At 37.5% G+C, this 27,585-nt stretch overlaps 1 protein-coding gene across 6 annotated transcripts in view; it reads right to left on the bottom strand.

The window, feature by feature from the left end:
- mak (male germ cell-associated kinase) overlaps positions 1-27,585 on the bottom strand; it is a 79,350-nt gene that overhangs the window by 25,197 nt on the left and 26,568 nt on the right. For all 6 annotated transcript variants that reach the window (XM_058764872.1, XM_058764873.1, XM_058764870.1 and 3 more), the window contains 3 exons: positions 25,213-25,345; positions 23,725-23,896; positions 4,527-4,694 (listed from right to left, as the gene is read on the bottom strand). In XM_058764872.1, the coding sequence (XP_058620855.1) occupies positions 4,527-4,694; positions 23,725-23,896; positions 25,213-25,345 (473 nt within the window). The remainder of the gene's footprint in view (positions 1-4,526; positions 4,695-23,724; positions 23,897-25,212; positions 25,346-27,585) is intronic.

Here is a 27,585-nt window from a genome sequence, read left to right as displayed (position 1 = left end):
GTGTGAACGGAACAGGACTGGACAACTAGTTGTCTGTCATGTCATACAGCACGAGAGAGAGCCGCTCTGCCCGCACAAACGTGTGTGTTGCGTGCTAAGTGTTTTCATGTGTGGTTTCAGTCACTTGCAGTGACGAAGAAATTAGCTGCGTGTCATCTGAAAGTTTTAGATCCAGCCCGTGTTCCACGCGCGACTCAAATATGCTCGACAACTCTCTACCCAAATTTAAAAGCTTTAGTATTGGACGTCGCCATCTTTGATTTTACTTTTGGTCATTTTACAAGTTGTTTAACAATTTTTTTGGCAAGAATAGAATTATATTCACTTCTCAAAGTTACTATTTTCTTTAAAGTAGTTGAACAATAATTGGTTTTATAACTTTCCTATAATTCAGTAATTTGTTTATCTATTTCATTTAATCTCTCTTTATCTTCTTTGTTTTTTCTGATCTGAAATTAAATCATATCTCCCCTGATAACAGCTTTCATTGAATCCCATAGTACAGAGTCTGACACATTGCCAATATCGTTTTCAGACAAAAAGTACCCAATTTTTTATTTTATGCAATCACAGAATTTAATGTCATTCAAAAGAGAGTTGTCAAATCTCCAATTATAAGTCCCTTTTTCTGACTTTAATTTTAGATCCAGTGATAAGGTGGCATGATCTGATATTAATCTGTTATGATATTGAGTGCACTTAACCATTTTTAACAAACTAGAATCTATAATAAAAAGGTCAATTCTGGTAATTTCACTGATGAGAAAAAATTATATTCTCGAGCTGATGGGTTTAAACACCGCCAGATGTCTATCATGTTGAAATTTCTCAAATAGTTATGTAAAGTGGCTGTAGATTTACTTTTTGTGGTGCGACTAGGCCGTGCGTCTTTAACTGGGTCAATAACACAATTAAAATCTCCCCCAATAATCACGTTACGTAAAGCAAAGTCAGGTACTTTGTCTAAAACCCTTTCAAAAAAAAAAAAAACTTGGGTCATCATAATTAGGACCATACCGGTTAACCAATGTAATAGGAACTGAATTTATTTCACCACAAACAATTATATATCTACCATTTTTATCAGATATTGTCTGTTTATGTATAAATGGTACTTGCTTTTTTACGATAACTGCGACTCCCCTTGATTTAGTACAGAAGTTTGACTGATATATAATATGAGTATATACCTTTCGTATTTTCACTGGATGATTCATACCTCTCACATTCCAACTAAGAAGGCATTCCAGTAAGAAGGCCTTACCTCTCACCTCACACATTCCAGTAAGAAGGCCTTACTGTGCCTTCTTACTGTGTTTGATCTATTCTAAATATTTATATAAAAGTATATTTTTTTTTTTTTTGGATATGATATCCGATGCTAATTTAATTATACCAGGCCTTTCAACCGAACCATAACTATACCCCCTTCTCAAGAACAAATCAGTCCTCCGTTAAGATAGAATAAACATGAATAACCTCTTTTATGAACCTCCTAATTGTCCATAATGTTCACAATTATTTCAATAAAGTTTTGATGAAGTATTATTTAGTTCATTCTGATCTGTTCCTTCCATTTAGTCCACAGGCCAATTGTCCACGACTCGTGACATGTAGATTCCAGCCTCCTCTGGTGTATCAAATGTTTTAGTCTCACCTTCTTTTGCGTTCACGATGAGTGTAGATGAGAATCGAAACCCGTACTTGACGCCGGGATTTTTGCATTTTTTCTTTATTTCGGCAAACTGGTATCTCTGCTTCAACACATCCGAGGTCAAATCTGGAAAAATGTGCACCCTTTTTCCTTTGTATTCTAGAGATTTCTCTCTGGCCAGCTTCATGATTAACTCTTTCGTTTGGTAATGATGTACCCTGATGACAAACGCTCAAAACGATCGTAGCTCAGTCAGTGTTTGCGTGAACGCGTCAAATTTTTGGCTAAATGAAGCATTAAGGGTTGTTATGGCATCCATGATGTCTTGAGTGCTAGGAGAATTTGTGCAAGCAGTTGGCCTCGGCTCCCCCGTAACATTACTCAAGGCCTTGCCCTGATCGCCGGCCTCTTCATGTAGTTTGCCTTCTTTTTTCAGATGTTTTGGCATTGTTGTGGTTTTATTAACTTCTTGACTTACTTCTGAACAACTTTAAAGGTTAAATGTTAAATTTCAGATTAATGTATTACGAAATTATTCTGAGGATTAGCGGAGTTTAGATGAAAGCGGTTTTCTCCATGTGAACCGGAACCTAGAAAACAGTATACTTTAATGAACTAATAAATACAGCGATCTGATCATTAAAGAGCTTGAAAAACACATTATTGTAAGACATATAATTTGTGTTTCGCTATAAAACTGAGTTTTAAAGCTGAGACTTTGTTTTATAGCCTATTAAAAGTACCAAAAGCACAAATCTTATTGTTATTGGGTGGCTGGCCCACTACAAATAATGAATACAGTGGAAGACATGAAATATTATTTCCAAGCATACTGTCCCCGCGAATATGACACATGGTATGATTTCTGCTAATAATCCCACATATATTTGTAGTGTATTAAAGGGTTAAATAAGAGAGCTACAGCGCCCTCCCAAAGAAATGTCGATTGAGTGTGTGAGCTGATGTTAAGATAAAAAGTTGTTCCTGTTCAGTCTGTTAATAAATATCATATTCGTGATATTAAACTGTTTCCGCGAGTCCTTAAAATTGACTCTTCCTCATCCCAGTAAGATGACGCGGCTGCTCGGATGCAACAATATTCAAATAGGCCTAAATTCCGGTGGCCTGGCAACTTCTCCCGTTGCTCTCAATCCCGGCCATTTGCATGCGCAATAGGCTATACTCTCAAAATATTATAACTTTAATTTCTACGATTTAAATTCTCGAAACATTTCGATTTTATTCTCAAAACATTTCGACTTTATTCTTGTAGAATTTCGAATTTAATCTCGTAATCTTAGTTTTTTTTTTTTTTTAACGTGCCACTAAAACGCCGTTGTACTAAAGTGCTGTTGTAGTGTGCCTAATAAGTCAAAAAAGCAAAACATTTATTGTCTCGTCACTTTCAGTAAGGAGTTACATGAATCATAAATTATATCAAAATGACCATATTTGAGAAAAAAATTGAAAATCAAAGAAAAAAAAAAATCAACAACAATTTAAAAATATTTACTTAACACTGAACTTTTTTTTTTTACATTCTAGCAGACATTATACAAACAAAGCACAATTTAACTTAAAATTAATAAATTAGTAAAATAATATTTTTTGGCCATTTTTGAGACCCCCTTCTTGAATCAGGCATGTATTTTTTTACTGTACAAATAAATGCAGCCTTGCTGAGCATAAGAGAATTCCTTTAAAAAATTAGAAAATATTACAGATCCCAATTTAAACACTGTGCGTAAATATTATAATAAACGTATTAATAGAGTTGTTGTAATTATTATTATCATTATTATTGTCTTACTTTTTTTTTTTACTTAACAGAAAAACAGTAACATTACAACACTAACATTTATGAATGTTGATGGAGTTCTTGCTTTTTCTCAGCTTTTATTTTGGCAGAAACCCGCAGGAAGAGTGCATCTTTTTGTTGACAACAGCAGATTTATAAATTATGTTTTTCGCACGTATCGCATTGTCACATGCCTTTAAAAAAATTATAAAAATGTTACTGAGCAACTGACAAGTAACACTGTTTAGCTGTTTGGACTTTGAACCCTGGCTATAAGCAGAGAGTACCCGGAGCCTGTGCGGATCTGTCAGAATAGATATGCAATTGGTGCGTATCATTCTGTAGTTTATTTACTAATCGTTTAAGGCCATTTTGTGATTTAAATCATCATACAGTAACCAGAAACAACCACCCCTTCCTCTTCTCATCGAAGAAATGCGAATCAGGACTAAACAGTCTCTCGCTGGCGGTGCTTAGGCCTATAATGATTCTTGCATCTTTCTCTGATAGTTTTAAATATTGCCACACTACCGACATGTTTGCTGCATTAGTGCGTGCCTCTATTTGATTGCGTCATGTCATTGTTCAGTACAATTTATTCTGTCTTTTCGCCGAACACCAAAAGAGCTTTTTTTTTTTTTTTTTGCTATTTTCGGCTGAACAATTTTGATTGCCTAACATTCAGTGCATCCCTATATAGAATGCCATTGAATCCAATCTGAGCAGCGAAGACAACTTGATGTGAGCCTCTAAATATGAAGAGAAAACTTCTAAAATCCACTAGATTCATTTTTATTTTTTTTCTTTATAAAAGCGTCTGTGCATGCACGTCTTTATGGGGTGTCAAGTCAAGTGATGCCTCAGTGGGCAGTATCTGAAAATAAATTGGCATGAATCTATACAGGCTTTAGATAATTGTCAAGCCAGAGGGTGTCAAAGTGATCCTAGGGAACACCTTTCACACCAACCAAATCAACAAAACTCTGACCTCAAACAGAATTCATTCTACACCAATATCTTTATTTTTATCCATTTAATCAATTTATCAAAAAATGCATTGCAATTTATATATACCTTTGCAGCAGAGGGTCTTTTCTTTGGGTCCCACTGGAGGAGATCTCTCATGAGGTCTAAAGCCTCATTGGTGGCATTGGGGATCAGAGTTTTGAGTGGTGTAGGAACACACTGGGGGAAGCGGAAGTTCATCGCAGCAGCAAGCTGATAACCCTCCGGCCAGTCTGACTGCAGGGGAAAATAATGTTTACTATCAAGCACTTTTTACCCATGACACTAAATACTGTAATAGATAAGAACCAAATCAAATACATCATAAACTGATCAAAGACAATTCATTGTTAAAGTTGAATGTAGAGGCTTTATATGAAGGATACCTGAAGGTCAGTAGAGATGCGCTCAGAATATTGATAATTAGGGGTGTGACGAGACACTTATCCCACGAGACGAGACACAAGACTGGGTTCATGAGAACGAGACGAGACGAGATTGTTAGACTTTAAAAAAAAAAAAAATCCTCAATGATGAAATATATAGGGAAAATAGTATTTTATTCAACTGAAAAACGCAAAATGCAAAAAATGTAGGTGCATTTTGAAATCAACTTATACTTTATGAAATTAAACTTCTATTTTAATGAATTCTATGCAGTAATAAACAACATGTAAACTAGAGCTGCACGATTCTGGATAAATTGAGAATCACAATTTTTTTTTCACGATTCTCTCAAAAAATAACGTGCTTTACTACTTGTTCTGACAAAATGTTCATTGCTTAAGTCTTTTAAATATATTTTTAAATATTAGAATGATTTCTGAAGGATCATGTGACACTGAAGACTGGAGTAATTATGCTGAAAATGCATCTTTGATCACAGGAATAAATTACATTTTAAAATATATTCAAATAGAAAACAGTTATTTTAAATAGTACAAATATTTCACAATATTACTGTTTTTGCTGTATTTTGGATCAAATAAATGCAGGCTTGTTGAGCAGAAGAGAATTCTTTAAAAAAAAAAAAAATTCAAAATCTTACTGTTCAATAACTTTTGATTGGTAGTGTAGATATGTATCATCTAGTTGTTTTGGATAATAAAAAAACGTCAGGTCTGACAATATCGTGTCTTTTCGAATTTAAATCTAGATTTATTCGCATTGGCCCATGAAAACCTCTATGAACACACTTGACATGACTTGGCCCAAAAAATCGTGGTGGACGAATTTACGTTTTATTAAAAAGTGTTTGCGTATTCTGCACTAATGGCGCGCACACTGGATAGATGCCTGCCTCCGTTGCGAGTCCCTATCAAGCACTTTAACGATTCAACTGCTCTCCTCTCCTCCTCCTGCCTGGCTATTTACGCCGCATCACTCACTGCAGAGCAAGCCTGTTCTTGATAAAGCTGCTGTGAAAACGTGGGAAAAGCCGACGAGGAAGAAGTTGGGGTGAAGCATTCTTTACATAGGCGGAGCAAAACACTTCATGACTCTATAGCGCATTGTAATTGGGTGGTTTACGCTGTCAATACAGGAGACAAACCAATGGGCCATTGGCTGCTCGTAGTTCCTGCGTGATGGTCCTAGGCAAAAAAATAAAAAATAAATAAAATTCTGTCGGCCCCTTCAGTGCGTCGGCCCACCGGGAAAATGCCCGGTATGCCCGATTACCAGTCCAGCCCTGGTTGTCGCCACCTCCTGGCAGAAGATGATAAGTGTAACAATACAAGTGTTAAGAAACTTTAGTTTTGATTGCTATTGTAGACAATAAGTGTTTATACCCAAACTATAAACTTTTATCCCAGTACTTCTGTTCTGTAACACAGAAATAATGAGTGGTTGAAAAGACTGTTTGTGTTGCTTTTTCTGGATCAGCAGCAGCATGAATGCAGATTTGAATGTCTTTAACACGTAAGCGTCAGTGGAGCGTGAGCAGCGCGTGTTTAGTCTGACAGCGTTCACATTGGAAGCGTGATGATGGTCGACCCTCTGATTCATCAACATCTCACGCTCCACTGACACGCGCAATGTGAAACAGTCTTGATAGACATAGCTGAATCGTTGTCATTCAGGAATAAGATCGCATGGGTGTTTGAATCAAGAACGCAAGCGCAATTTTTAACTCTAATGTAAACTTTGCTAAATATTTTGCGAGGATATCGGCACGCTCTCGTGAGACCAGTTGGATTTCGCGAGACACATCGGATCTCGTCACGTCCCTGATATATTGATTAATGTTGATGAACTCCTGACAACACATGCTCCCGTATCAAGCCATTTATCACACAATGCCAATTGGCCGCCATTTTAGCAGCGTGAGCAGCAGAGGACTACATTCAAAATGGATGAGAGGATTTTGCCACTGCTGTGAATACTTAAAATCAAAAATATGGGAGAATTTTGGCTTTTTATCTAAATCAGAGAGTCAGACATTAGACATAAGTCATATAGTATGCAAGTACTGCAAAACAAAAGTTAAGTATTGCAGTAACAAAATTAACATCAATCTCCATATGAAAAGACACCATCCAGCTCTGGCAACAGGTTGCAGCACACACCTGCACTGCAACAAAACTGCTTTTCTTACTTAGATTTTTTGTCTTGTTTCCAGCCAAAATATATACAAATTCTTAAATCAAGAAGGATTTTCTAGACAAATAAAAATGGTCTTGTTTTTTGTTTCATTTTGAAACAAGCAAAATAACCTGCCAATGGGGTAAACAAAATAATCTTGTTTTCTGTTTGAAATAAGATTATTTTGCTTACCCCATTGGCAGACTAGTTTGCTTGTTCTAAGCAAAAACTCACTTAAATTTGACTTGTTTTTTCTGAAAACAAAACAATATTTTTTACTTGTCTAGAAAATCCTTCTTCATTTAAGATTTTTTGTATATTTTGGCTGAAAACAAGACAAACAAATCAAAGTAAGAAAAACATTTTTTGTAGTGTGTCATCTCAGACCCAAACAACGCTGCCTGATACTTTTATCTCAAAACTCCCACTCATGTCTAAGCACTCTCAAAATATAACAAATGCATTAATGGATTCATTTCGCTACACCAAATACAGTGGGGCAAAAACTTATTTAGTCAGCCACCAATTGTGCAAGTTCTCCCACTTAAAAAGATGAGAGAGGCCTGTAATTTTCATCATAGGTATACCTCAACTATGAGAGACAAAATGAGAAAAAAAAAATCCAGAAAATCACATTGTAGGATTTTTAAAGAATTAATTGGTAAATTCCTCAGTAAAATAAGTATTTGGTCACCTACAAACAAGCAAGATTTCTGGCTCTCACAGACCAGTAACTTCTTCTTTAAGAGGCTCCTCTGTCCTCCACTCGTTACCTGTATTAATGGCATCTGTTTGAACTCGTTATCAGTATAAAAGAGACCTGTCCACAACCTCAAACAGTCCAACTCCAAACTCCACCATGGCCAAGACCAAAGAGCTGTCAAAGGACACCAGAAACAAAATTGTAGACCTGCACCAGGCTGGGAAGACTGAATCTGCAATAGGTAAGCAGCTTGGTGTGAAGAAATCAACTGCGGGAGCAATTATTAGAAAATGGAAGACATACAAGACCACTGATAATCTCCCTCGATCTGGGGCTCCACGCAAGATCTCACCCCGTGGGGTCAAAATGATCACAAGAACTGTGAGCAAAAATCCTATAACCACACGGGGGGACCTAGTGAATGACCTGCAGAGAGCTGGGACCAAAGTAACAAAGGCCTCAAATCCTGCAGTGCCAGACGTGTCCCCTGCTTAAGCCAGTACATGTCCAGCCCGTCTGAAGTTTGCTAGAGAGCATTTGGATGATCCAGAAGAGGATTGGGAGAATGTCATATGGTCAGATGAAACCAAAATAGAACTCAACTTGTCGTGTTTGGAGGAGAAAGAATGCTGAGTTGCATCCAAAGAACACCATACCTACTGTGAAGCATGGGGTGGAAACATCATGCTTTGGGGCTGTTTTTCTGCAAAGGGACCAGGACGACTGATCCGTGTAAACGAAAGAATGAATGGAGCCATGTATCGTGAGATTTTTAGTGAAAACCTCCTTCCATCAGCAAGGGCATTGAAGATGAAACGTGGCTGGGTCTTTCAGCATGACAATGATCCCAAACACACCGCCTGGCAACGAAGAAGTGGCTTCAGAAGAAGCATTTCAAGGTCCTGGAGTGGCCTAGCCAGTCTCCAGATCTCAACCCCATCGAAAATCTTTGGAGGGAGTTGAAAGTCCGTGTTGCCCAGCGACAGCCCCAAAACATTACTGCATTGAAAATGCATATTCATTCTCTGCCAGCAGGAGGCGATGTTGGAGCGTAGAAATAGAGGGTTCACCGGTAAGGGCTGTACACAAAGCAGCATTGAGCTTACAAACGCTGCTGTATCAGGCATCACATTCAAAGATGAAATGAAAATGACATCAAAAATTTTCAATAGACAGTCGGTTTCCTTCAGAGATGCAGTGATATAAAACACCCGTGCCACGTTTTGATTTGGAAACGTGCAGTGCTCATGTGTATTCAACAAAGTCAAAGCCTTTGGAAAATCTAATTGAGGTGATCAGTTCTGATATTTTGGCGGGTCACCACAAATAAATAAATTTATGAGAAACACATCCCACAGCACAAAAACCTAAACCCAATTTCTGTCTACTCGCAACTTTAACTGCGTTTGTAGTCAGTGCCACTAGCCAGACCGATAAACAAACACAGAACGAAGTTAACTTCGCGCCAGGCACGTGAAACCGTCTATAATCAGGCAGAGGAAAATACAGTATAGTCAGGAAATACAGTGGCAGCCAAAATTATTAGTGAAAGTGAAAGTGACGTGGCCAAGTATGGTTACCTATACTTGGAATTTGTGCTCTGCATTTAACCCATCCAAAGTGCACACACACAGCAGTGAACACACACCTGGAGCAGTGGGCAGCCATTTATGATGCGGCGCCCGGGGAGCAGTTGGGGGTTCGGTGCCTTGCTCAAGGGCACCTCAGTCATGGTATTGAGGGTGAAGAGAGCGCTGCAGATTCACTCCCCCCACCTACAATTCCTGCCGGACCTGAGACTTGAACTCTCTAATCATTAGGCCATGACTTCCCACTAGTACACAAGTATTTTCAAATGATACAAAAAAGACCAGCACACTGTTATTCTCCCTTTATTTAGAAAAAGGTAAAAGTGGCAACGTTTCGGTCAAAGACCTTTGTCAGGCACACATACATACGTACAAAGGCAAAATCTCAGTAAGTACTCGGATTCAAACAGAGTTCCAATTGATTACACCTGTTAGCAAATCAAAGTCAATCATGTGAACAGCTATAGTATAGGTGCTTTCACGCCATATCGTAATTATGAGATACCAACTTGTAAAAAGCGTTCACGTCCTTGTAGAACTAGTAATTACGACTTGTGAACTGGGAGTATTCTAAAAGCTACGGCTTGTACCATGTGACTGCTGCACCTCACCTGGAACTAGAGAAAATGGCGGCCCTTCGAGAAGTAAAATGTAATTAAGCAGTTATTTCGTAATATTTATATTAAAAAATTTGTGTAACTGACTTTTGCCAATGTAGATATCTTAATACAAAAGTAATATGAACATAAATGGAAGACATGCACCACAGAGTTAAAAATCCAGGATATCCATGCAACAACAATAAAAATATTGAATTTTTCTGAGTACTTACTTAAATTAGTAGGGGTGTGCAGCGAAGCCAGTATTTGTATATGTTACGATCGCAAAATTATTCGTATCTGTATTTGGATAAAACCGGAAGTAGGCGGAGCTTGAACCAGAACGTCGTACAGATACACTTGATAAGACCGTTATTATGTTCATCATTTTACAGTCTATCTTTTTTCATAGTTATCACTGAACAAATATGCTGTGTTTAACTAAGATAATTATTTTTATGATTATAACATTTATTTAAATATCTTTTAACAGTCGGAGCTGATTGTACAGGCAGTGCCTCGAGATGCAGTGCGGTTGTGCTTCGGGGAACGTGAGTTCGAGTCCCAGCTTGAGACATTTCGTGATCCGATAAATAAATATTTAAATGTCTTCTTATTAAAACAGGAAGGTGTTCCTATGCAGTTTAGAAATATGTAAATTGATTTAAGTAATTTCCAGGAAATGCATGATAGCCAACTCTTGACAGAGAGCTGGTTTGGTTTTTGAGAGACGGCAACGCGGCTGTTTGATTGGTGATCTCGCTGTGCTTATTCCATTCATTCGTGTAGCCTATAAGGTTTAAATCATTGCATTTTAAATATACACAAATACTAGAATGTGTATGGTGTATTATTTTAGTTGATATTACTCTTGCCAAGCTCTGATTTGTGAGAGATGCACGGAGAGGCAACAGCAAGCAGTGTTTGATTTGCACTCTATCTTTTCTTCCATAAAGTTTACATTCATTCACTTCACACACTCATCTTTCCGTGAATTTAGAGGTTTGTGTAAAATATCATGCTGATCCCCTGGCTCACCTGTGAATCTATAGCAAACATGTGCTGCAGCCTCAGCCGAATATTCAGGTAGAATTATTCATTATCCTTTATTCGTAGGATAAGCCATTATCCATGTTTTTCTGAATTCGGCTTCGGGCACACCCCTATAAATTAGTCTGTGTTGTTAGCATTACATCTGACATTATGTTCGTTATTGTGTTTATTCAGTATTCTTGGACTCTCAGATGCAGCTCTATCTAGATTAGCATAAATCTGCTAATTTCACCAGTTATGCCAGAGACAGGGTGACAACAGATATTTTATGGATGAGAAGATGACTGTGCAGGCCATAATTTGTGGAAGGCAAAGTCCATGGTAAATTACTGTACACTTTTAAACATTCATCTAATTGTTCCTTTCATTGAACACTTTTACTTGCATAGTAAATGAGTCAAGGCAGGGCTATCCTACTTTGACTTAGGGAACTTAACCTTTCCATTTGCATTATAATGCATCACTAGATGTCAGTACTATACATATTTAACTCGGTTTACTTGCCAACAAGTAAATGCTATTTCTGTATTATTACCTAGAAGAGGCGGGGGACTGCAATATGGAGGAGAGTGAGCAGTTACAACCTACTATATGAGAACAGTCCTCAATACCCACCAACTCTGGCTTCACCAGGCGGTTCAATGAGATTTCAGTTTTTTAAAGTAATGGATGCCCTGTTGGGTGACCAGCATGATATAGGTTTTCCTGTTGTGGCAACAGCTGAGGGTGTGAAAAACAAACACCTGCAAGAAACAGAAGAGTAAGGGACAGGACAGTGGTCTTCTTGATTTTCTGAGGGAGTCAGAATTAGCTACACAAAGGTGCCATGAAGAAATTCTTGCACAGATGTCAGCTTCACAACAGTCCTTTGAACGAATAATGTTGGCATTGTTGCAGAAGCCCACATAATTACAGGCGCACATCCTTTACACCACCCTATTGTTTTTGGCCTCTTTAAAGTTCTTCATGTCAAAAGTTATTATTTTATTTTTTATAGTACATATTTAAGACAATTGGCAACAAAAATTGTTGCAAAGGAAAATAGGTGCTAATATAGTTCTTAAACAAAAGCACAGGTTTTCTGTTTCATTAACTCATTGTGACAAGAAAAAATAAAATTCAAATGCATTGCTTAAAAATAAAACAATTCTCCCGTGTAAGTGTAATCATCTTCTGTTCTTTTACTTTTTCTTCATCTCTGGGGCATCCAAAGAATGGTACTCCCATGGCTAGTTCTGAAATATAAACATAGGTAGATTCCCTTTTTCACCAACTCAGTATGACACACAAGTCATATTTTAATTTCAAATGCTTTGCTTGTCTGTTTTTACAATAAAAAATTAACAATAAAATACTGTCACACTTACTGTAAGTGTACTCATTTTATTCATTTTCATCTCCATCTCTGGGGCATTCAAGAGGATGGTCCTCCCAGACTCCAGTAATGGGACCCGAAGAGAACTTCGCAAAACACAAGCAGCTAAAATATCCTGCGCCACAACATCTTGCCTGGTGTACTAGATTTCTTTTATCCTTCTCCACCGACATTTCAGACTCCCAAAGGCATGCTCGACTACCACTCTTGAGTCTTGTGTTGTAGCATTCTTCTTCAGGGCTCAGCGTACTGTTGTCAAGCTTTGGTGTGACAATAAATAGATACATGCTCACTATGTATGCTGTGTCTCCTAATAGTCTGTGTCCTTCCATTCTGTCTTCCCATTTATTAAAAAAGGAGAAACCCTCAACATTCTGGAGTCATGAACTCTGCCAGGTGGTCACACGAATACATCAATAAATCTTCCATGTTTGTCAACTATTCCTTGCAGAAGAATTGAGTAAAGTCCTTTTCTGTTCATGTAGTCTATTTCTCTGACATGAGGTCTTCGGATTTTGATATGGCATCCATCAACTGCGCCAATCACTCTGTCTATATCCTTAAAAAGTGATCTGTGCTGTTCTGCTTTCTCACAGAATTCGGCCGCTGAATGCAAGTTTCTGCCAGTTCACAAGTTGCTTTTAACACTTGTAAAGTGTTTTGTGGGCTTCCCCTTGAGAAAGGTTGAATTTGTCTGCAATTTCTCTGACTGAATTTTGGTTTGCCATGTACCAAAGAAAAAGCACAACTTTTTGAATTAAAGGTATTCTTTCAGGACCACTACCAGTGCCAAGTTCTTCATCCAGCCCTTGCTGCCTCAAAAGCTCTATATAGTGCTCAAACTGTGTTTGTTTTTGGAACATCCTTGGGCTAATGTCAAGAATTCACATCCAGGCAATGCCTGATTTCAGTACTGCTGGTATTGCCCTTTTATTTTCAAAGAAAGTTATTGCTGCTCTGAAAGGGGTAAATAGATGCATATATAGATACTATAATGTACTTTAATGTAAAAACATTATGTAAGTGCTCATACTGTTATTGTTTTGTTGTTATTTGTTTAGGTTAGCAATAACACATTTATCGCCGTCATTATTAATAACAAACAAACAAACGGCAAATAATTATTTTTACCTGACACGCTTTCTGTGTTCTGCAATATTTAGCAGTAGCAAACAAATGTAATGTAATGTTATAATCATGTTTTTTAGAGCTGCTAGTAACGTTCTTTCACACGATCACGGTTTCACTTTGTTGGCTGTCGCTATAGAAACGGATAATCCCCAGTCTGAGGACGTGAACAGGTCCGAGTTGAACATCATGTGTCGTCATCTCAGAATTACAGTAATTATGACATGGCGTGAACGCAGCATATTTCACAATTAAAACAAGACAACCAAAAACATCCCCAAACAATCATAATACAACACCCAAACAGTCCCCTTTCCTTTTTATAATTTACAATTACTTGTCCTAGAAACAATCAATACATAACTATACAAAACACATATTTGGGTACAAATAAGACTGCATTAACAATGCTCACCATTACAAAATAAAAAATATAAATTAGAAACATGAGTTAAGATCAAGTTCTAAATTCATAACCTTAGGGGAAAGTGTGTTTAGCATATAAATATAGCTTGTCTTTTTAATAAAATGTTGTTGACAAAACCACCTCTCCTGGGTAATTTAACTTGTTCAATTCCAGTATACCAAGTATGGAAAGATTATGCCTTTTTATGTAATGTCAAATGTACTGCTGATTTTTTTGATCATTTGAGCGTATACCGTTTCGATGTTCTGCAATCCTAATTCAAAAATCACCTACCACTGGTTACCTACCACATAGTAACCCTGAATTCTGATGGTGTGAACCATCGATGGTGTGAAATCACAAATACAGTGGTATGCCAAAGTTTGGGCACCCCTGTACATTTTCATGATTTTCCTTTATAAATCATTGGTTGTCTGGATAAGAAATTTCAGTTAAATATATCATATAGGAGACAAACAGTGATATTTGAGAAGTGAAATAAAGTTTATATGATTTATGGAAAGTGTGCAAGAATTATTTAAACAAAATTAGACATGTGCATAAATTTAGGCACCACAAAAGAAAAATTAACTCAATATTTTGTGCATCCTCCTTTTGCAGAAATAACAGCCTCTAAACGCTTTCTATAGCTTCCAATTAGAGTCTGGATTCTGGCAGAAGGTATTTTGGACCATTCTTCTTTACAAAACATCTCCAGTTCAGTCAGGTTTGATGGTTTCCGAGCATGGACAGCCCGCTTTAAATCACACCACAAATTTTCAATAATATTCAGGTCTGGGGACTGAGATGGCCATTCCAGAACGTTGTACTTGTTCCTCTGCATGAATGCCTTAGTAGATTTTGAGCAGTGTTTAGGGTCGTTGTCTTGTTGAAAGATCCAGCCCCGGCGCAACTTCAACTTTGTCACTGATTCCTGGACATTGTTCTCCAGAATCTGCTGATATTGAGTGGAATCCATGCGACCCTCAACTTTAACAAGATTCCCAGTCCCTGCACTGGCCACACAGCCCCACAGCATGATGGAACCGCCACCAAATTTTACTGTAGGTAGCAAGTGTTTTTCTTGGAATGCTGTGTTGTTTTTCCGCCATGCATAACGCCTTGTTTTGCCCAAATAACTCTATTTTAGTTTCATCAGTCCACAGCACCTTATTCCAAAATGAAGCTGGCTTGTCCAAATGTGCTTTAGCATACCTCAAGCGACACCGTTTGTGGCGTGTGCAGAGAAAAGGCTTTTTCCGCATTACTCGTCCATACAGCATCTCCTTGTGTAAAGTGCGCTGAATAGTTGAACGATGCACAGTGACACCATCTGCAGCAAGATGATGTTGTAGGTCTTTGGAGCTGGTCTGTGGGTTGACTGTGACTGTTCTCACCATCCTGCGCCTCTGCTTATCTGAGATTTTTCTTGGTCTGCCACTTGGCCTTAACTAGAACTGTGCCTCTGGTCTTCCAATTCCTCACAATGTTCCTCACAGTTGAAACTGAGAGCTTAAATCTCTGAGACAGCTTTCTGTATCCTTCCCCTAAACCATGATGTTCAACAATCATTGTTTTCAGGTCATCTGAGAGTGGTTTTGAGGCTCCCATGTTGCCACTCTTTAGAGAAGATGCAAAGAGGAGAAACACTTACAATTGGCCTCCTTTAAATACTTTCTCATGATTGGATTCACCTGTGTATGGAGGTCAAGGGTCACTGAGGTATTGAAATCAATAAAATGACAAGGGTGCCTAAATTTATGCACATGCCTAATTTTGTTTAAATAATTCTTGCACACTTTCCATAAATCATATAAACTTTATTTCACTTCTCAAATATCACTGTGTTTGTCTCCTATATGATATATTTAACTGAAATTTCTTATCCAGACAACCAATGATTTATAAAGGAAAATCATGAAAATTTACAGGGGTGCCCAAACTTTGGCATACCACTGTAAGTGCTCCTTTGACTTGATGGTCCTAATAATTCAAGAAACTACTAATCAGCTGGATAAGATTTGTCAACAGATACAAGACACAGACCATTTTGGAGAAGGATTGTGTTGATAAAGATAAACTGAGAGACTGGTTTTTGGAGTGTGACCAATAGAAAGAGAAGATAGAAATGGAGATCAGAACTATTAAATGAGAACAAATTTGAAAGATGCAGAGGAGGATCGTCTTGGGAGGGTGTACTCGTGGAGAAATGTTTCACCTAGGTATAAAATTCAGAAAAGATTCCCTCATCAACACGTGTCCATGGAGACAGATTCTGAGACTCAATTGAGTAAGGCTTTCTCTTCATCTTTTTTAGATGATGTGACACCTTGAAGGCGACAAATATCCAGAGGCAATGTGAGAGGAAGAAAAGGAGAAAATGTAGGAGCGGCAAGAAAAAGAGACTTTTCTCCCCGGCGATATCAAACTCGGAGCAGACAAAATCCAATGTGATTAATTTGTCTGATAAAACCATTTCTCTTGTAGGTTTAACCGCTTTGAGTAAAGGACTGTCTTTTGTCCCTACAACCAATTATGATGAATTCAACACCTATGTGGAGATATTTTCTAACAAACGTGAGTACAAAGTTTTCAATAATTTAACTAAGGATGAACGAAGTGCTCTGTTGGATTTAGGAAAATATAAGACTATTATATTCAAACCAGCAGATGAGGGTGGTTCCATTGTAGTAATGAATTTTGCTAACAAAAACCTAGAACCGGTTGTATTTTCATTGCCCTCCTTTGTAAAAGACTCCATCAACATGATAAAAATTTGAAAAACTATTGATTTACCTGATATACCCTACCTGTGTCTTTATATACCAACATTCCACACGAGGGAGGGGTTGAGGCAATAGAAGTCTTTCTTGAGACCCACATCAAAATAAAAATCCCAGTGTTAATAGAATTAAAACATTAGCTAAAACGGTGTTGACAAAAAAATGTCTTCAGATACAAAGATAATAATCCCTAACACTGTTTGGGAGGCAGACACACTCTTGTCAGTTTAAATCTAGATTAAAGACCCATCTCTTTAACCTGGCGTACACATAACGCACTAATACGCTTCTAATATTCAAATCCGTTAAAGGATTGTTAGGCTGCATTAATTAGGTCAACCAGAACCGGAAATACTTCCCATAACACCCGATGTACTTGTTACATCGTAAGAAGAATGGCATCTATGCTAATATTAGTCTGTTTCTTTCTTATTCCGAGATCACCGTAGCCATACGATCCAGTCTGTATCCAGAATTGGTCCCTTGAAAATAATACCCTATTTATACCTAATACCCTAAAAATAATTTAATTTGAGAATACCCTCAAATTAAAGCTCAGAGTGTGCACTTTAAGCCAATATTCATTATATAGCTGTAACTTGAATATGTTTTGGTCAGCAACTAAAATAATAAAAAAAATTGTGCTTGTGTCCAAATATATATGGACCTGACTGTATATTGATGATATTTTTGTGTTATGGTCAGGTACTGAAAATCAACTGCTACAATTTCATGATTTTGTTTTTTTTTAATAGAAGTGATGAACACTCACATTTTACAGTTAATTGATGATGATTCGTGTCTTTTGGGCATTCATATTATTAAGGATGGCAAAAAAATAAATCACAGATCTTTACAGAAAACCCATTGACCGTAACACACTTTTGCATCAACAGAGCTACCATCCTACAACTTTGAAACGTAGCTTGCCTATTAGTCAGTTTAATCGGATATGTCGAATTTGTACAGTAGTACTGAAGAGTCATAAGAGTCAGAGGATTTTAAGGCCAATTTTAAGCTCGATTTCCAAAACATCCTCTATTGTATGGTGTCATTTCGATTATTTAACTGCTCCTTATCTAGACGGGGCGTCCCTGAACTCAAATCATAAATATCAAACACGACTCTTACGACTTTTGATTTGGCTGCCTCTGATGTCATCCCCGCGATAGCCAATGAGAGCGAGTAAGCGTCACTTATGCCAAGTTCACACTGCACGATTTTCAAACTCATCTGATTGCTGTTGTTTTCACACTGCATGACTATCTAGGGTAGCATTCAGTCGCTGCTGTGTTCACATTGCATGATGGATCGGCGACAGGGGGTTTCACATTGCACGATTTCACAATAGGAAGAATCGCTGACAACTCTGTCTGATCCGCAAACTACGTTCCACACCAAAACACACGCGAGAAGTGATAAGGAAATAACGCGAGAACCCGTGTGCGTCAGACCGGAGTTCTCGAGCGAGACTGGAAGTATTAAAAAAATATAGCAAATTGTCTGTGCGGAACAGGGATTGTGTTCTGTTAAGAGTGGTAAATAATAATTTTGCAGTAACAGTTATGCTGATGTTGCGGCTGGTCAAGCACATGTGCTTGTTTCTGTATGATATAATTGTACATGTATCTATTAAAATACTGATATGGTCTATAACTCCTCACTGAACTTCCCTCTGCCCTGTATCTTTGTCTCTCATTGGCTGAAGGCCATCGGCGATGTAGTTTTCAGTCAGAAATCATTGCACACAGCAGGACTGTGAATCGCCGATAGCTCCAGATATTTAGCATGCCAAATATTTCACAGGCGTCGGCGACGTGTCGGCGATTCCCTCAGATCGCGTCTTTGATTATTCACACTGCGCGATTGTCACTCGCGTGAACGAGCAGCGATGTGCCTCCGATTTCGGGCATTTGTCGGCGATTTATCAAAACCTGTCGGCGAGTGAAAAATCGGGCTAAAATCGTGCAGTGTGAACTCGGCATTCCTGTATGTTGCGTGCTTCTAGTTGAAACTTGACTGCCACAAACATGCCACGAAAGCGGAGTACATCACCCATATTCTTTGTTATACTTTGTTTTTCACTGTGAAACAACACGCACGGCAGGAGAGCCAGCTGACAACGTTGATTGTCCTCATTGTTTATCTTCTCTAGTCACGTTTGATCTCGTGAGTCTCCATGAGATCTCGTGTCACTTTGAAATCATTCCTATAATCAGCAAGTGTGTGGTCTCGCGGGCTGATCGAATCATCTAGTGTGCGTGTTCAGAGGATTATAAGGCAGTTAAAATTGTCTTCATGTCTGTGGTCTCGCATGGTTTTAAATTCGGTTAAGATTTGAAAATCGTCTAGTGTGTGGCCAGATTTAGGGAGAGAGGTAACAACAGAGATTGGATACAATCTGCAGTTAGGAGATTTGAAATTTAACATCAAGAGACATCTTTTAAAAAAAATAGAAAAAAAACCTTGTATGTGCTGTTCAATATTCACCTATTTGCTCAGATATATATATATAAAAAAAAGATTATAGACAAACACTAGTATATTTTAAAATCTGATCCTCTCCTTAGTGATATCTTTGAAAAATCACCAAGGTTTGTGTATAAATGCTCTGCTAATATATGTGATCTCCTTGTGAGAGCTGATGTTAATTCATCTGTCGAATGACCCACTCACTTTTTATCTATTCCCTCTGGTAATTATAGTTGTGGTCTTTGTGCCCAGTGTAATTTCACTACAAAAACGAATGTCTTCTCTCATCCTCATTCAGGAAGGGAGTTTAAAATCAAGGGTGTCATCACTTGTAGTACTAAAAATGTTATTTATATGATAAAATGAACATGTGGGTTAGCGTATATAGGAAAGACACAAGATGCTTTAAAAACTAGGATTGCAGAACATCGAAGCAGTGTACACACAAATTATCAAAAAAAAAATCCGGTAGCAGTACATTTTAACTTAAAAAGGCATAACCTTTCTACAGTTAGGTATACTGGAATTGAACATGTTAAATTACCCAGGAGAGGTGGTGATGTCAACAACATTTTATTAAAAAGAGAAGCTATATGTATGTATACGCTAAACACCCTTTCCCCTAAGGGTATGAATTTAGAACTTGATCTTAACTCATGTTTGTAATTGATATTTTTTGTTTTGAAAGGTGAATGTTGTTAATGCAGCCTTATTTGTTTTTTTTTATTTACCAAAGACAACTGTGGACAATGCTGGTGCGTTTACCTATTGAAACATTAAGATTTGTTTTACTTTTCTTATGTGCTTAATTAAACAGAACACAATTAGTTTTTTTTTTTCTGCTGTTGGTGATCCTAATAAATGTCACAGCAATGTGTCTTGAATATGTTTTGCATTAAGTTCGATGCTTCTCTTTCGTTATGGCGTATGGAGTACATATTAAAAAAAAAGAAAAAGAAAAAAAAAGACATGTCTTTTCAAATGCCTAGGCCTATGTTTAATTCCCTTAATTATAACATTTCTAGGGGTGTCCCCAACTAAGGATTTTTATAATTGAATCGGAATTTTCGAATCTTGCCGACAGTCGAATCATATGTTTGGGGCGGGGGTAAAATACATTACCAAGAGTCAAGTCACAAATTGGACAGTCATAATTATTGACGTTAACACACAGGGAAAATGTGTAACGGACGCCTCACAGATACAAAAATAATGTTTTATGTTTTGATTAAAAGATAGTTAACATTAAACGTCAGCAAAACCCTAAGAATTCACAAAAATATTTTTTTACAATAGTGCTCTCATTATAACGTTATGTATATGACAGCTATTAATGTTGTGCATTTCTGTTTTGAGCTGCGATGCTAAAGATGTCCAGTAGAATGAAGCATTTGATAGCAGGTTTTTAATCAATGGTATTTAACTCATCATTTATCTCATATAGAATATGCTTCGTTATTTATACAACAATGTTAATATTACGACTTATAGGCTATCTGCTCAAAATTCCAATGCATCTTATACGAGATAAATAATACACGATATATATAAACCGGCTGATATGTTTTGAAATCAACTGTACCCTACCTGACCGAAAAAAATCCAGTCTTTCACTCTGCCTGTGTAAGTTTGAGTCTAGTTGAAGATTTAAATCCCTGCCGCCAAAATGCTTCTCTGTCGGTCACGGATTATGGAAAGTGAAACTTAAATCTATAGGGGGTGGTTGGATTTATTCACGCACGTTAAAATATTTATCTAAAGCTTATTTATTTTCAGATTCTTATTTACAGCATTATCTTAATAGGCTGTATATTAACTTATTGGGAGAAAACTGGTAGTTCTATGTGAAATCAGACATTTGAGCACCCCCATATAGCCAAAATGGCATGATTATAACACCCCGAGAATATTCGACTGTGAGATTGGGAGTCGAATCAGGCTCCTCCTATCGAAGCATGAATCTTCTAGCACTATTTTTAAACGTTTAGCCAAGCAACAATATATTAATTACCTCATGTCTAAAATCAGGGATTAAAAACTATTATATATAATTATATATTTATAGAATAATGTCATTTCGTCATATTCCTGATTTTTTTTTTTTTTTATGAAAACTTTATTTTGAAGAATAGCTAGGCTATTCATTATGTTCCTGTATTCATTATGAAGAAAATTCATTAGCCTAGCCTATTTGTTATCAAGTTGATTTCAAATTCTTCATAACAAATTTTAATAAGTTAAAAATTAAGAAAAAAAAATGGAATTAGCCTGTAGATAGGCCTATATACTAATTCAATATTTTCTTAAATTTTATTTGACTGCAGATCGAAATCACTGACATAATTTAGGCTATAATTTCTTTAACTGCAGAAAAAACTAAAAGAAAATTATGAAATAAAAGAAAGACAAGAAATAAAATCACAACAAGAACAATTGAGATTTTTCTTATAATAAAGAAAAAAAATATTTGACAAAATTACAAAACGAATGCTGAATGAGGTTTAACAGTAAACGCATGTCCACTGCATAGCCGCAATCGGTGGTGTCAGTCAAAAATATTAAACATGTTTAAAGGGTCACTCAAAATGAAAATTGTGTCATTAATCACTTACCCCCACGTAGTTCCAAACCCCGTAAAACCTTCGTTCGTCTTCAGAACACAATTTAAGATATTTTGGATGAAAACTGGAAGGCTTGTGACTGTCCCATTGACTGCCAAACAATTAACACTGTCAAGGCCCAGAAAAGTATGAAAGACATCGCTAAAATAGTCCATCTGCCATCAGTGGTTCAATCATAACGTTATGAAGCTACGAGAATACTTTTTGTATGCAAAGAAAACTAAAATAATGTCTTTATTCAACAAATTGTTTCCTCTGCGTCAGCATAGCACCATTTTGGAGAGTATCCGATGGACGCAAACTACGTACGCTGTTCTGTGTCAGCTGCACCACACAGATACGCTTTCTACATTTGTTTACACTTTGATTTGAACGAAAACAGTGTATCCTGATGGCTACTTATCATAACACTTTCATTGTACAGAAAGAGAGCAAAGAACATTTGCATTATCAAAGAATATTTTCACTGACAGTCTAGAGTTCAAGCACTCCCAAAAACTCACATTAAAATCACTGAGGCTGTTTACACTGTGAAATAAATATCTTACTTACAGATTCATACACATATCTGCACTTTGTTGTTTCTGACGAGCGAATTCGCCAGAAAGAGGTATTCAGTCAGCGAGCGAGTGAAGAAAACACCGACATTTTAGCGATGACTCATCTTAACACCTCTCATCTTAACACATTCATAAGCTCAACAGAATCGTGTGTGATTGGTTATAATGCGAAGTGCTGTAAAAACGCGTCTGTCTCTGGCTCAGTGAACACAGATTTGAATTTAGCAGAACGATTTAATCACGCTGGTGTGATTGTATCAAATATAGAAAATATTATTCGGCTATTTTTTGTCTTTTGGAAGCTGCATTCAAAATCCACTTGGCACGTGCCCCCTCACTTTGAATGGGCATGACACCTCTGGTCACAAGCCTCCCGAAACTCACCCAAAATATCTTAAATTGTGTTCCGAAGACAAGCAAAGCTTTAACAAGTTTGGAACGACATGGGGGTAAGTGATTAATGACAAAATTTAAATTTTGGGGTGGAGTAACCCTTCAAAAAAGTCTTTGTGGCAAAGACTGGTTCTTGAATTCTAAGATTATTATCTTTAGATACCACACACTATGCGACTTTTTCTCCCAACTGCAAACAGCGACCGAGCCCAACTGGAACAGACCTGGTCCTACTGGGCACGATCCATCATTAAGACCAAATTCCATTTATAATCAGCCTGACAGTCGTGTAGAGTGTTCTGGACTTTACTGAGCTGTTGCCTTTGTACGTATGTGTGTGCCTGACGGTCTTTGACTGAAACATTGCCACTTTTAACTTTTTCTAAATAAAGGGAGAACAACAGTGTGCACATATTTTTTGTATCATTTGATATACCCTTTCATCTTGCACCTGGCCAAGACGCTTTGGATGTGCATACTTTGACCTTTTTTGTATGTAACACTAGTATTTTCACCAGCTACAAAATGGTTTAAAGTCAGCTATTTCTATCTTTTGCTGTAGTGTGTCAGTAGGAAATATCAGTTTATATTTCCAAACATTAATTTTGCCATTACTTGTAATAATCCAGTGAGATTTTTGTTTGCACAAGGAGTCAGACAACAGTAAGTGCTCCACACAGAGATCTGATCTCATCATCATCCAGTCTGACTGGAATGACATGAAGAAACAGAACAAACTGAGACAGACTTAATCCAGAAGAACTGTGACACTACTGTTAATTACTGTTACTAATTAACCTAGAAAAATTAATTAAAAACTGACCCATATCGGGAAGTTGTTGGTGTTTCACAGCCCTAGAAGTCCGTTTTTACAGGCCCAAAATCTTATGCCTCACCAACTAATTTTTCCAGTCTGCTAATTAGACACCTCCTTGGGATGTTGACCACTTGACCACTCCAAAATCCCTGATACAATCTGTTCATCTTCACATTTGATCATACCTTCTTTACTGTACCAAGAACCTGGCAGATCTTGAAGATCTCATCCACCTCACTGTTGCCAGGAAACAGAGGTCGAAGTGTGTAGAGTTCAGCCATGATGCAGCCTACTGCCCAGATGTCTATTGGTGAGCTATACACTGGTGACCTCAATAACACCTCTGGAGCTCGATACCTGAACACATAAGACAGAACTTTGAAATGCTCACATTTCAGCCAGTAGGGAAAACTATGGCCAGTTGGACACATTCACTCATTGTTCTTAAAGGGGTGGTTGACTGTTTTTTTTCTAGGCCTAATTGTGTTTATGGGGTGCAGTCTAATATGTGTTAATGCTTTGTTTTTAAAAACAAAACAAAAAAAATGCGCCTCGCATTTTTTGAGGAGCACTCGGAGCGCCTGAAGTTGAAAAACAAGCAACTCTGAGCAGAAAAGCACCCGACGTCATTCGTATTTTTTTTTCCATTGTCCAATTGAATGAAGGGAGAGGCGGGCCTTCCATTATGGTGACGAAAGTTTACTGTTGCTTAGAAAGTCCGGAGACTGCAATGATGGAGGAGTTTGGTGTCTGTCGAGGGTTACCCGGAGCTGTATTTTTTAAGGTTTTTGCTAATCTGACAGTTTACTTAACAGCAAAAACCAAAGATTTTAGAGCGCTCGCGCTATAATCCTTTGATTAGACTGACAGGACAGCTGATTTGGAGGTTGCCTAGCAACATAAAAAAAACACACCAAAAGTCACCAAAAAAAGGCAGTGTGGTGAACCCGCGTTTTCAAATATAAAAAAAATGTGTTCTGTGTGATCGGAGCCTAAGACATCCCTTTTATAGCTAATCATGTTACAGACCTGATGTCAATTAACCTAATTAGTTGCTAGAAGTTCTCCCAACTGAATCTTTTCAAAATATCTTGCTTTTTCATCCCTTTGTTGCCCCGTTCCAACTTTTTTGAAACCTGTAGAAGGCATCAAATTTGAAATGAGCTCATTTAGTGGATAAAAGTGTAAAATTTCTCAGTTTAAACATTTGTTCTCTATGTTCTATTGTGAATAAAATATTGGCTCATGTGATTTGAAAGTCTTTTAGTTTTCATTTTATTCAAATTTAAAAAACGTTCCAACATTTCCGGAATTCAGGTTGTAAAAACTTATTTAACATTTACATTTTTTACATTTACATTTACAGTTAGTACCAGATAAAAGTGATTAATGGCAATACTGTTGGCACTTGTCTTTTAGCATGTTTGCATGCTAAAAGATGATTTTGCATGCTTTTAGCTGTTGGCATGTTTCTTTTAATCAAAGATAAAGGATTTGTATTATAAAATTATACGATGCGCTCTGCCCTCAACTAATATTATGGGCATGTCTCAATACACAATTTTCCTAGTTCCACAGCAGTAGAATATTTTTACTTTTGCTGGTTTATATTGTTGTGCATTTGTCAGGTTGTGAAATTGCAAAGTCCAGCGACTCTTTTTTTATATTCTTACCATCGTGTTGAGACGTAGTCTGTATAAGGAGGCCGAGAGCGGATCTCTCGAGCCAATCCAAAGTCAGCAATTTTCACCAGCTCTGGACCCATACATAGCAAATTTTCCGGTTTCATATCCCGGTGAAAAAATCCTACAGGATCGTGGCAAAGAGACATGTCAGCATGCACATTAGAATGTATCTACAGTGTGTGCGTGTGTGGGGTGGGGGGATTATTTGATCCCCTGCTGATTTTGTACGTTTGCCCACTGACAAAGAAATGATCAGTCTATAATTTTAATGGTAGGTTTATTTGAACAGTGAGAGACAGAGTAACAACAAAACAATCCAGAAAACGCATTTAAAAAAAGTTGATTTGCATTTTAATGAGTGAAATAAGTATTTGACCCCTTCACAAAACCTGACTTAGTACTTGATGGCAAAACTCTTGTTGGCAACTCGAACCTTCAGCTCCCTCCACAGATCTTCTATGGGCTTAAGGTCTGGAGACTGGCTAGGCCACTTGTCATGCTGGAATACCCATCCACGACCCATTTTCAATGGCTGGCTTCAATTATTCAAATAAAAAAAAACATCCTAACATTTCCGGAATTCGGGTTGTATATGCACTTGCATTTCATACAATTGAATATTAACTGAATTTGAATTATAGAGTATTGCTATATTAATTTTAGTATCAATAATATGAAGGGAATGTTTCTGCCGCACTGCCATATGAAGCAGCCGAGAGAGTGACAGAGAGAGATTTATATTTCATTTATAAAATTTCTTCGTGGCCTGGCGAAACGCACCAAATTGAGAAACAAACAGAATGCATAGTCGATATAAAAAAACTGGATGACGAGTAATTTCTTACTGCTAAATTCTGAAAAACAGAGGTGTTAATTATCGGACCTAAAACCCCCACATGTAATAACTTAGAACACTGCCTAACACTTGATGGCTTCTCTGTAAATTCTTCGTCATCAGTTAGGAACCTAGGTGTGCTATTTGATAGCAATCTTTCTTTCAACAGCCACGTTTCTAACATTTGTAAAACTGCATTTTTTCATCTTAAAAATATATCTAAATTGAGACCTATGCTTTCAAAGTCAAATGCAGAAATGTTAATTCATGCATTCATGACCTCAAGGTTAGATTATTGTAATGCTTTATTGGGTGGTTGTTCTGCACGCTTAATAAACAAACTACAGATGGTCCAAAATGCAGCAGCTAGATTTCTTACTAGAACCAGGAAGTATGACCACATTAGCCCGGTTCTGTCAACACTGCACTGGCTCCCTATTAAACATTGTATAGATTTTAAAATCTTGTTAATTACTTAGGTACTGAGGAGCTAAACCATTCAGGGCTTTCTGAGTGAGCTTTTATCGCATTATAGTCCTCCACGTCCACTGCGTTCTCAAAACTCTGGCCATTTGATAATACCTAGAATATCAAAATCAACAGCGCGCGGCAGATCCTTTTCCTATTTAGCGCCCAAACTCCAAACAATCTACCTAACACTGTTCGGGAAGCAGATACACTCTGTCAGTTTAAATGTAGATTAAAGACCCATCTCTTTAACCTGGCGTACACGCAACACACTAATACGCTTCTAATATTCAAATCCGTTAAAGGATTGTTAGGCTGAATTAATTAGGTCAACCGGAACGGGGAACACTTCCCATAACACCCGATGTACTTGTTACATCATAAGAAGAATGGCATCTATGCTAATATTAGTCCGTTTCTTTCTTATTCCGAGATCACTGTTGCCACCCGGATCCAATCCGTATCCAGATCAAATGGTGGATCTGCACCTAGAGATGACCTCTACAGCCCTGAATGTCAGCGGAGATCAGGACACCTAGATGAGCTCCACAGACAGATCCCCAGTGAAGACCTTGTCACTTAGACGGCCACCGGGAAAAGACCTCGGGAACCAGATGAATCCTTTACACAATCTAACTTTGCTGCAGTTGGAATTGAACTGCTGGTTCATCTAGCCAGAGGAGAACTGGACCCCCGATTGAGCCTGGTTTCTTCCAAGGTTTTTTTCTCCATTTTGTCACCGATGGAGTTTTGTTTCCTTGCCGCTGTCGCCTCTGGCTTGCTTAGTTGGGGACACTTAATTTCCAGCGATATCGATATACTTGATTGCACAGATACTATTTAAACAGAACAGAGCTGGACGATGACATTATTGAATTCAATAATGAAATGCCTTTAAAATGACAAAATTAAACACTCAATTTTCATTTACATTATTGACACACTATTTTCCTATTTTGATATTGGAAAGTTGCTTTGACAATCTGTATTGTTAAAAGCGCTATATAAATAAAGGTGACTTGACTAATGCTTTTTCTTTGGCTATCTGAGTCTGAAAT

The sequence above is a fragment of the Onychostoma macrolepis genome, chromosome 24, assembly GCF_012432095.1.
Source record: "Onychostoma macrolepis isolate SWU-2019 chromosome 24, ASM1243209v1, whole genome shotgun sequence".
Classification (NCBI taxonomy): domain Eukaryota; kingdom Metazoa; phylum Chordata; class Actinopteri; order Cypriniformes; family Cyprinidae; genus Onychostoma; species Onychostoma macrolepis.
Note: the sequence above shows the minus strand (reverse complement) of the source record. Positions and strands in the feature narration are given on the sequence as shown.